This window comes from Pseudophryne corroboree, chromosome 9 (assembly GCF_028390025.1).
Source record: "Pseudophryne corroboree isolate aPseCor3 chromosome 9, aPseCor3.hap2, whole genome shotgun sequence".
Taxonomy (NCBI): Eukaryota; Metazoa; Chordata; class Amphibia; order Anura; family Myobatrachidae; genus Pseudophryne; species Pseudophryne corroboree.
In genome coordinates this window covers 220,436,333-220,448,711 of record NC_086452.1, presented here as the reverse complement: position 1 = coordinate 220,448,711, position 12,379 = coordinate 220,436,333, and the positions used below count along the sequence as shown (strand labels likewise).

Here is a 12,379-nt window from a genome sequence, read left to right as displayed (position 1 = left end):
TCCCTGAGACGCGTACTTTGTACACAGATCCCAAAAATCCCTGCATTGCATACTTTGTACACTGAGACAAAATCCCTGTGTCACGTACTTTCTACACAGAGATTTTCAAGCACTTTCTATTAATAGGTTTTAGCACCGAATATACACTCCCCCACCCCCCTTTTTACACCCCGATACTTGATTCAGAAGTGGAGAGGAGGATCAGCGTTTCTTGCCCTGCAGCTGCTGGGAGAAAATGGCGCTGGGCAGTATGCTGGCTGTCTGAGGAAGAAGCCCCGCCCCCTGTAATGGCGCATTTTTCCTCAGCTTTAGAATAGATATTTATACTGGCGGGGGTGTAGGACAGTGTAAATACAAAAGTATGCTACCTTTTGCCAGTGAGAGTAGGTTTCATGATGCCCGCCCGCCCGCCCCCCCACCCCCCCCACCCTGCTGTGCACTGTGTTATGGATAGCATGTTCGCGCAGCGTTCCCGCTCGCTGCGCGGTACCTTGAGCCGTCACGATGACCAGAGATCCCTCTCTGCAGATCTCCGGTGATAATACTCACGCGTCTTCTGACTTCTGGCTCTGTTAGGTGGGTGACGGCGTGCTGTCGGAGTGAGCGCGTAGCCGCAGTTAGTGTTCATTTCCCTTCAGGAGCTAATGGTGTCCTGTCCGCAAGAAGCAGAGCCATGAAACTCTTTAGGAAGTTGGTTCCTACTTCACCCTAAGTCCCACTAAGCAGGGAGACTGTTGCCAGAAGTCTGCCTGAAAATAAAAAACCTAAAAGTCTTTCAGTGAAACTCAGTAGTGCTCCACTGGAGTGCGACCAGTCTGCCTGGGCACATTTTCTAAACTGAGGTCTGGAGGAGGGGCATAGAGGGAGGAGTCAGTTCACACTCTAGAAAAGTCTTAAAGTGCCCATGGCTCCTGCGGAACAGTCTATACCCCATGGTACTGAAGTGGACCCCAGCATCCTCTAGGACGTATAAGAAATTTAGTGCTGTATAACCCGTACTCAGTAGATGGGGAAACAGGGTGACTCACCTCACTTCCAAGATCAATCAAGACGTTAGCGAACGCTGAGTGGATCCAGACGCTACTAGTGTACACTGCCGCTCCGGGAACTTTTAGTGAACACAAACGCACTGTGCATGCAGACGCACCGGTCATATAGACGCCTGTACTGCGACCGGGTCTCCTCGCGGTAGCGCTTAGTGTACACAGACGCAGCAGCTACGCTGCGACAGAGACCCCTCTTGGCAGCGCTTGAGATGGAAGTGAGGCAATCAGTTCATGGCGGGAGACCGACGGAAACTGGTCATGAACTGGGGGGAGGGGCGACCAGGAGAGCATCTGACTCCCCACCGCTGACATCAACCCTAGGGATCGCAGCCTCATACTACTCCTGGTGCCTTATGATCCCTAAGGCCTAGCGCTGGAGCACCCGTGGTGGCGGCGCGCCAGCTACTGTTTGGTAGTCTCCTCCCAATACAGTGCGGCTGTGTCCGTTATTCCCCTTCTAAGTGGAAACGATGCCTTACCTTCTCCCCGTGCTCCGGCCATAGCCTGGTAACCTCTGCTGGACCTGCTAGTATATCTGACACAGACGCCCGTCGAGACAGCACTTGTACCGTGGGTAAGCGTTGTTGCAACGCGGCGGAGAGTTGTTGGAGCGACTCTTTCCAATAAGCGTGTAAGACCACTCAGAAAATGTAGTAAGACTATAAAAATAAATTAAGAAAGCTTAGGGCTGCCAAAAACAGCAGCCATGTGACCATGGTCCGGCTCCTCCAGCACCAAACAAAAAACTGATTTGCCTGAGCCAGTGGGCGGGGATAGATCGACGGGCCCGTTGCATCCTGGGAAGACTGAAAGCTTGTGATAGTTTGGTGCCAATCCGCTATCGCTCCATCATATCCCATTGTTATCCTGTGTATAACTTGTGGACCCTGCCGGAGAAAGGTTTCTTTTTCATATATTCATTCTGTAGTCCCTTTATAGCTCACCATACCAATAATGGGATCAATCACAGGGTCTACGAAAGAGGAAAAAAGGGGCATCATTTACGAATGCTACAGCTTGCTTCACAGACAAAAGCCTGTGCTGCATTCATTAATGTGTTGATCCCATTATTGGTATGTTGAGCAGTAAAGGGACTACAGAATAAATATATGAAAAAGGAACTACGCCATAGGAAAAGAAACCTTTATGCGCAAGTTTATCAAGCTGTAAGTTGGGTACGTCATCTATTTCCTTCTGTTGCCATCTCTTGTTGGGCTCATTCTGGGAATATAACAGTGTGTAAAGATCACTGGCTGTGGTGGACCATAAAGAAATCTTTATGAGTGGGCCTTACTTCATTTGGGTGCGAGTACGGTACGATAATTTATCCATACGCGTACCGGTGGAGGAACAGTCTTCCTTGAAACACCTCTGCCTCTCTGTCCATATGATCCAACTTCGGTTTTAAATATACTACACTATATTGCTCTTCTTGTTTTTTTTCTGTTTTCAAGTATACGATGCGGAGGAACTTCCATCTAGAATATCCATGAACATTTGACAACTCTGGAGGGAAGTGCAAGTTCCCTACATCTTTCTAAGTATTTAGAACAGAGACTTTTCATATTTGATATAATTTAATGTGAGCTTTAATAATAGGGAGCGCAAAATTATTTGATTGTGTTATCTATTTTCTGACTATTGTTTACTTGTATGTTAGGTGAACATACGTATACAATTATCCTTTTGTAGCTCCTAGTGTGCGCACTGGTAGACATCCAAATTTTTTAATACCCAAGGTTAACCCTGTGGGAAACCATGGTAGAATTTTTTTTTTTTTTTACCTTAAACATCGGACCACCCCCATCGGAAATCATCACAACTTTGATTTCCCCAGTGGCTGCTTATCTGAGCTGCTGCCAGGCACACACTGGGAGGGGAGGGTGAGGGGATTAATTTAGGCTTCCGGGGCAGCTCCTCCTCTGTGCAGCCACAGGATTGGGGGTCCTGCCGTGCTGACCAATTAGCAGTGATACTGGGGTTGGGGGGGGGGGGGGCAGCATAGGGGCCAGGAGGGTCCCTCTTTGAGTGATGGCTGCTGGAAGATTATCTTCTGGCAGCTGACGAAGCTATGTATCCGACTGGTCACATCGCTTGCAACCAGATAAGATAAGATTATGCACTTGCTGGTGTGGTCGCAAACGATGAGACTATGGGGGTCATTCAGAGTTGATCGCTAGCTGCCGTTGTTCGCAGCGTAGCGATCAGGCTAAAAAAAAATCGGCATTTCTGCGCATGCGTACTGGCCGCAGTGCGCACGCGCGACGTACTTTTACAAAAAACTATGCCGTTTCACACAAGGTCGAGCAACGCTTTTCAGTCGCTCTGCTGATCGGTGAGTGATTGACAGGAAGTGGGTGTTTCTGGGTGGTAACGGACCGTTTTCTGGGAGTGTGCTGAAAAACGCAGGCAAACGCAGGCGTGCCTGGGGAAACGGGGGAGTGGCTGGCCGGACACAGGGCGTGTTTGTTTAGTTCCTGTTTTGACGTCACAGACTGAAGTGATCGCAAGGAAGGAGTAGGTCTGCAGCTACTCTGAAACTGCTTGAAAAAATTTCAGCACTGTTCTGCTAACCTTTCGGTCGCACTTCTGCTAAGCTAAGATACACTTCCAGAGGGCGGCTGCCTAGCGTTTGCACCGCTGCTAAAAGCAGCTAGCGAGCGATCAACTCGGAATGAGGGCCTATGCCAGGCAAGTGGTTAAGAAAGGATTGTTTAGTTTTTATAGTCACCAGTCTATGCTCTGATTTGTCCATCCCCAGCATAGTACATCAGCATAGTAATGTACAAATGACATGTTTGGATTTAAAACAAGATTAAGCACAAGTTTGGTATTGCCAGTGCTTAATTTAGATTTTGGTTGCCCTGTCCCTTACAGGTCACAGGAAAAGTCATAGCCACAGTCTTTCTGTAAACATTGCACATTGGAGTGTAAATAATGAGCACTGCCTTATCTACATTAAAACATTTGTTTTTATAGTGTTTAACCATTAACATACTGGTTTATTTTCTAACTCCCTTGCCGTAAGTTTTGTTAGGAGGTCAAATAATTAGCAAAGCTTACAATTTTGGGGGTTTTTTTATATGGGAAATTGTTTCTGCACAATTTGTCATTGATCTTTACCCAATACATAAAAGTATGAATTAAGCCAAACTGTGTGGGCGCAATATGCGGCTGGTAAACCGCTTTATTCAGAGGATGTGTGTTTATTTAACATTCACGCACTGCTATAGTCTACACTGGACAAAATAATACAATACGCTTCAGTCATGAACTGAATGACCAGAAATATTTGGAAAATGTTTAAGATCCTTATGCATTATAATTATTCAGTGTCAACAATAAATTGCAAATTCCACTAGAAGGGAGGACTTTCTAAATTCCTTGCAGGAAGAAACCCTCTAGCAATTAGTAAGGGAGCCCACAAGCAAAGATCCAATATTACACATTATACTCACAAATAGCAACAGAATACCAGACATGCAGTACTGTGCAAAGTATTGTAAATGTGGGAGAAAACCTAGGATCCAGAATACTAGGGGTTTTAGATGGCCTCCATTCCTTAACATAATAGTGACCACTGAAGTGATGATCTTTATATTTACAGTATACAAATACAGTATTATATTAATCTATTCAACTGGATGTATTATAAATTGCTTAATAAGCAACTAGTATTAAACTTCGGGATTTGGACGCGAGCTGCCTAGCTGTAGGGAAGGATCATACAGCCTGCAATAGTTACCTGGCTTTTAAGGCGGTCAGTTATACCCCTTTTCCACTAGCTTTAAAAACACGGGTAAATGCGTGGGGGGGGGGGGGGTCGCTTGCTGGGTTGAACATGTGTTCAACCCGGTAAGCTGTGTAGTGTGAACGGGAGCCGTGTGGCTCCCGTTCACAGTGAATGGAAGGGCGGCGCTGGGAGATCATGTGATCTCCCAGCGCCGCGTCAGCAGCAGCGTCACCAACCTGGCAATATGCCGGGTTGGTGAGAACTGTGGGAAAGGGGGCTGTAGCACGGGTCACAGCCGTGTCAGGCTCCCGGCTGCGACCCGTGCTACAGATGGAAAAGTGGTATTACTGTTCTTACTCCAATTCATGTGGCCATCTGTCTCTGCTGTTTACTTTATTTCTCTCCAGCAAACCCTGACATCTGACCCCAGTGCCAATCTCTCAAGATTTTAAATTTGTAAGTCTCTTGCAAATTCCCTTACTGACTGATTTAGGGGCAAGAGACAGTTGGGAAAAGGAACAATCTGTCTCTATTACCTCTTCCTTGTGCAACACTATCTCCTGGGATGAAATTTGGTTATATAGATCCACCTCTGTCAAAATGTTAACACCAGCTTCAGGCTTTCATTTCAGGGTGTTCGCCGGGTACAAGTTTTTCTTGTACATTAAAATTTAAGATCCACTACAGGACTGAATTCACCTGAATTAGCACTTTGTAGACCTAAGGTTACATCGACAGATAGATTCTTTATCCAACGCAAATTTTCAACTGGTACTACTTGCAATTGTGGCGTTACATACTGTTAATAATTTGTATAAATTGCAAAAAAAAAAAAAATGTAATCGCTTGTTTCTGACCAATGAAAAAAAATTGCATTTACTCCGATACCCAAAACGGCTGGAGTACTATTCTGGTGAATACACACCTGGGTGCAATTCTAAATTCAGAACACAGCCTGAAAGCAACATATAATGCTGTTGAATATGTTGCAAGTAAAAGAGCAAAGTGACTTTAATGCAGTTTTATCTTAAGATGTAAACATCTTTACTTACTTATTTAAAGATGCCAAGTTCACAAGATATGTTAAAAAAAAAAATAAGTGGTTCAAAGCCTTCATGTGGCATACTGGAAGAAAAAAAAGGGACTAGCTAGACGAAAGTAGCAGCAAAATCATCAAAGCATCAGATTTCACACAGAAAACACTCTATACAAACAAATCATAGGGCGTTTCAAAAAAAGTGTTTACCTTAAGGAGGTCAATCTCTTTGATACAGTCTGCTCTTGCTTTTGCATCCATCAAATCAAAAATCTGCACAGGATTAAATAAAAGATGAACATTAGGTTATTTACCAAAACACTATAAATGTGGGTGCACAAAAGTGGAGCCTGGATTCTGCAACATTACTGACAATGTGACGTACTGAGGTTGTATAACCATTTACTCACTGGCCCCAACATTTTCAAATCTCAGAAAACTGTGGAAAAAGGTTAATGTAAAGGCAAAGAGTTAAATTTAAAAAAAAAAAAAAAAGGAGAGAGACAAGCTAATTTTATCAGTTAGATATTGTCCTATTGTGACCCTAACGCTCCCATGGATTCATGCTGCTTAATCCTTTTCTCTGATGACAACGTGTGGTAAAACTCTTTTATTCTGGCTTTCTGCATTTTATACATCACAAATTTGTGCTGGATACACGAAACAGCCACTGTGGGCCTTTCAAGGAGATTAAGCTTGCAAGCTGCCCTTGGGGAGAGATGCTCAGAGTTGCAATCAAACCTCTTCTACAGTGTGACAGCTCCCTCCCTAGCAGGATGTACTGTGAAATATGAGGACACATTGTGACTTGTCATTGTAGCCACTCACACTGCAATCTGCCTGGACACTCTGCATGAAGCTGGAGATCCGCATGTTTAATTTTCTTCCAATAATTGTGTCCATTCTGCTTTTTAATATACCAGTAGTCTAAATCCAGCTCACAGGCCTGTTCCTAGATGTATGACATTTTTACAATCTGCTAGCAAGCAAGCGGTACTAAAGAATAGTCCTCTACATGTGACTATTTTGAATTTATTGTCCTTTTATTATATGTTCCTAATCATTTATAGTTTGTGTATTACCCCTCCCCTACCTTTTCCAGGAATGTCTCCTGGAAATGTAGCACCGTGCTGGAATTTTTGCCATCTTCTATGCTGGTGACAAAATTCCAGCACACATTTCGGTGGCACTGACTGTTCTCGGTACTATCACAGCCTCAGAGAGCCCTCACATCCCATTATGGATACCCACTGTTGTCATCCCATATGGCAACCGATGGTGCATCTATAATGCGAATGGTTTCAAATGATAATATTTTAATACATTTTTAAAAGTGAAAACATTAATGTGCATACTTCAAAACAAAAAGATACAGACTGCTTCAAAAGATAGTTCAAGCTGTAATGCATATTTCCACCAAAACCAGCTCTGGGCTAAATTTATGAGAAATCTGACAGTTACAGTTTTATGTTAAGACACCCCTCGATTTGCCTGCTCACGACCCCGCTGTAGGAGACGACTGATTTTCTGTTTGATGTTTGCCAGTGTTTTCAGTTTTCTTAGGCTATTTTACTATAGGGATAAAGGATGGTGATATGAAGTATAGGGTTTAACAACAACATACTCTACCAATCTGTCAGCTGCAAAACTCAAAAAAGGGACTATTTTATGAACGAATACTTGCATATATGTGGAGGGTATGATAACATTTTACACTTTTATATTTACATTTCTGGTACCAGAACAAATAATCAAGTCATCTCCCTTCTCTGGCAGTTCACCCCTGCAGACTCTGGGTAGATCTATCCTCCCTGGCAGCCTGCAACACAGGATAGTGTCCCACAACCTTTCCCTAAATGAGTATCCCAAACTCTGCTTTTACAGTCCAGGTTTTAAGGATAACCATGCTTGAGTCAAGATGGATAAAGCAAACTGACTGATGTACTAATTTAATTCACCTGTGTTTAATTATTATCCTTTATTCATATGGTACTACAATGGTTCCGCAGCGCCCAATTACAGAGTACATAAACAAATAATCAAAACAGGAAAACAGCAACTTACAGTTCAAGACAATATAGGACAAGTACAGGCTAAATAAACAGCTACATCAGCAGATGACACTGAAATAAGTATCAGGTGGCAGAGGACTGCTGGAGTTGATGCAGTTGAAGATTACTAAAGTAAGAGAAAGGCTAAGCACATGAGGGAAGAGGGCCCTACTCGTAAGAGCTTACATTCTAAAGGTGAGGAGTAGACAGACAGGGGTGACACAGATGGGGTACATAGAGAGCGTGGAACAGAGGGTTAGGATGAGATTTGGCTGGGTTTGGTGAAGAAGTGGGTCTTGAGAGCCCGTTTGAAGTTTTGTAGAGAGGTGGAGAGTCTGAGGGGGAGAGGTAGGGAATCCCAGAGAATGCTTAAGCATGGATATCCTTAAAACCTGGACTGTAATGGCAGAGTTTGGGAAAATGTGCCCTAAACCATAGGTTCTCAGATTTGGTCATGTTTTCCAGGTCTCCTCACAGAACCACAAGTAAAATAATTAGCTCCACCTGCGGATATTTTAAAATGTGTCCGTAATGAATACAGTTGTGCACCTGCTAGGTGATCAGGAAAATGTGAAATGTTTGGAGTCTTGAGAACCAATGCCCTAAACCAGTGGTTCTCAAACTCGGTCCTCAGGACCCCACACAGTGCATGTTTTGCAGGTAACCCAGCAAGTGAACAGGTGTATTAAGTACTTACTGACATTTTAAAAGGTCTGCAGGTGGAGCTAATTATGTCACTTGTGATTCTGTGAGGAGACCTGCAAAACATGCACTGTGTGGGGTCCTGAGGACAGAGTTTGAGAACCTGTGCCCTAAACCATCACAATTGGCATTCCACTAGTCAGAGCACCCAAGGTGTGGGACTCCCACACACGATAAAGTTAGGGAAAATGCTGTCATTTTTAAGGGGGTAGTTTCACAAAAGAGGCACCTACTGTCAACCTTTTTTTTGGGGGGGGGGGGAGGGGGGGGGGGGGGGGGGAGAGACAGAGAGAGAGAGAGTTGGTGGATAGAAATGTGTATTATAAAGCATTTGTGGCATTCAGTTTATTTTAGACATATTGCTTTCTTTTACTCCGTTCTTTTGCAGAAATCGAAAGAAAGAATAATCAGAGATTAATTGCAGTTTAGATGGAAATTATAATTCAAGTAACACAAGGTGTCCCCATGACATGTTCCACAGGTCAATGTCTGTAATACAGTACATTACAATAAGCACAAAGGCAGCTTTGAAAGATCTTGTTCTGATGGCCACAAATCACCTGCAGAGCAGTTGAAACAAATCCACATCTCTTTTAAACAGTAAGCTTTGCATATTGTAATATCATTCCGTGATCTGCTGGCAGCTGCCACTCATTGCAAATACAGAAAAAGCAGGGCGCCCACAAACATATGCAGATGTTATGCAGATTAAGAGGGAAATGGGATATAAAGGCCAAGATGTTCTAATAAATGAGATGGTTTAGTGGTGTGGAGTGCTGGGGAGCAAATTTTAATATTCTAATACAGCCTAGTCAGTATGCAGATATACCACGTCTTTTCCTATGCATACATTTCAATTTAGCGGTTGTGTGAACCATTATGCTGTAATAAAATGATAACTTTCATAGTCTGTTTTGAAAACCTAGCTGCTATTTTAATAACATTTTGCATATAAAAAGACTACCCCCACACCAGTTTAAAGTGTACATTTTATATAAAGCATTATAGCATAACCAGGATAGTTTTCAAGGTTACAGTAGGTGTACTTTATTTAGATAATCTGGACATAGCTAAAACCTGCTTTAAGTGTACTTGTGGATCCACATCTAAAGTGATGTTCTTAAGTTTCTTTGTCAATAGGAGCTGGTGTTTCGCCACCATGCATAGCTTCCTCAGTGGATCCTCATTTCTTCTTGCCAAAAAGACCTGTCTGTTTCAATTAATTCCTTCACACTCATCTCTCATGACATACATCATTTTACATTTTAGTATCCAGATTTTCAAACTACCACCATCTGATGATTGAAACGATACTGGAGAAAACCATATTCCTAGACATCAATTCACAGAACCAACCCCAAAGCTATGATAAATGCCAGCTCGACTAGGTGAAGGGCAGTGCATTGTGTAGCGCTTACCCAGACACCCGAACCACACAGCCAAACATATTAATATGCCTGTATTTGTTCACATCAGGTTGATCAGCACTGAAATTTGTAATTATTAACAAATACACAACTCAGACGTTTACCTTTGGATAGTTTTAAAGGCCAGATATCAATAGAGGTTCGATTACCTTTTACAGTTATCAACTCTTAAGCCTCATGACCATAAAATCTCCCACAAAAAAAAAAAAAAAAAAATCGTTGGTTTTGACTTTCTATTTCAGAAGAGTTCACAATATAAATCAAGACATTCTACAAAGAATATATTATACACCTGAGGTTTTATGTCAAATGGATAGTAAAAGACTCCAACCGTCAGAAATGTGGGTTTATAAGCTGCTTGTTAGGACATTTATTGTGGGTATAGAAGTGGGATTGCATTGGAACTATGCTGCCAACACTTCCACTCACTACATCCGTAAAGCTTATTTAATTTGGCATCTCACTTTAAGGGGTATATGCAATTAGCGGCAAATCGCGGAAATTATTGCCGTTTTTTAATTCGACACAATTCGACCGTCCAATTTCGGCAAGTGGTTGCCGAAATTCACCATATTCAATGGAAAACGGATTCGACTGTCCCGCGGGCGAAAAACGGCCAATTTGCCGGATTTTGCCGCGATTTTAAAAAACGGGGAAAAACCCGGAAAAAAATGGCGTGGGGTCCCCCCTCCAAAGCATAACCAGCCTCGGGCTCTTCGAGCTGGTCCTGGTTTTAAAAATGCGGGGGGAAAATTGACAGGGATCCCCCCGTATTTTTAAAACCAGCACTGGGCTCTGCGCCTGGTGCAAAAAATACAGGGGACAAAAAGAGTAGGGGTCCCCCGTATTTTATACACCAGCATCGGGCTCCACTAGCTGGACAGATAATGCCACAGCCGGGGGTCACTTTTATACAGCGCCCTGCGGCCGTGGCATTAAATATCCAGCTAGTCACCCCTGGCCGGGGCACCCTGGGGGAGTGGGGACCCCTTCAATCAAGGGGTCCCCCCCCCCCAGCCACCCAAGGGCCAGGGGTGAAGCCCGAGGCTGTCTCCCCCATCCAAGGGCTGCGGATGGGAGGCTGATAGCCTTGAGAAAATGTAAAGAATATTGTTTTTTCCTGTAGTACTACAAGTCCCAGCAAGCCTCCCCCGCAAGCTGGTACTTGGAGAACCACAAGTACCAGCATGCGGGAGAAAAACGGGCCCGCTGGTACCTGTAGTTCTACTGGAAATAAAATATCCAAATAAAAACAGGACACACACACCTTGATAGTAAAACTTTATTACACAACTGCCGACACACATACTTACCTATGTTGACCCGCCGACTGCCACAGTCTCCGACGATCCGGGGTACCTGTGAAAAAAATTAGACTCACCTCAATCCAGTGTCCGGGAGATAATCCACGTACTTGTTAAAAAAAGAAAACGAACACCCGTACCAGCGGACTGAAAGGGGTCCCATGTTTACACATCAGACCCCTTTCCCCAAATGTGCCGGGACCCCACGTGACTCCTGTCACTGAGGTCCCTTCAGCCAATCAGGAAGCGCTACTTCCGTGGCGCTCACCTGATTGGCTGTGCGCGTGTGACCTCAGACAGCGCATCGCACAGCTCCCTCCTTTACTTTCAATGGTGGGAACTTTGCCGTCAGCGGCGGGGTTACCCGCGGTCAGCGTGACCCCACCACTAACCGCAAAGTTCCCACCATTGAATATAATGGAGAGGCTTTGCGATGCGCTGTCTGAGCTCAGACGCACACAGAGCCAATCAGCAGAGTGCAAGGACGTTGCACTCGCTGATTGGCTGAAGAGACTTCTGTGACAGCTGTCACGGGGGTGTCTGCATTCGTGGAAAGGGGTCTCATGTGTCAACATGGGACCCCTTTCAGTCCGCTGGTACGGGTGTTCGTTTTGTTGTTTTGACAAGTACGCGGATTTATCTCTGGACCCTGGATCAGGAGAGTATAATTATCTTTTATTTTCAGGTACCCGTGGATTCTACTTGGAGAAGAGGACCGACTGCTTCATGTCAACATAGGTAAGTATGTGTGTGTCGGCAGTGTGTAATAAAGTTGTACTTGTCACGGTGTGTGTCTCCTGTTTTTATTTGGGTATTTTTTTCCCAGTAGTACTACAGGTACCAGCGGGCCCGTTTTTCGCCCGCATGCTGGTACTTGTGGTTCTCCAAGTACCAGCTTGCGGGGGAGGCTTGCTGGGACTTGTAGTACTACTGGAAAAAACAATATTCTTTTAATTTTGACAAGGCTATCAGCCTCCCATCCGCAGCCCTTGGATGGGGGGGGGGGGGGGGGGGGGACAGCCTCGGGCTTCACCCCTGGCCCTTGGGTGGCTGGGGGACCCCTTGATTGAAGGGGTCCCC

At 44.4% G+C, this 12,379-nt stretch overlaps 1 protein-coding gene across 1 annotated transcript in view; it reads right to left on the bottom strand.

Annotated features, from left to right (window-relative positions):
• NEK7 (NIMA related kinase 7) overlaps positions 1–12,379 on the bottom strand; it is a 347,672-nt gene that overhangs the window by 232,881 nt on the left and 102,412 nt on the right. Inside the window, exon 4 of the mRNA XM_063940132.1 lies at positions 6,026–6,088. Coding sequence (XP_063796202.1) covers positions 6,026–6,088 — 63 coding nt within the window. The remainder of the gene's footprint in view (positions 1–6,025; positions 6,089–12,379) is intronic.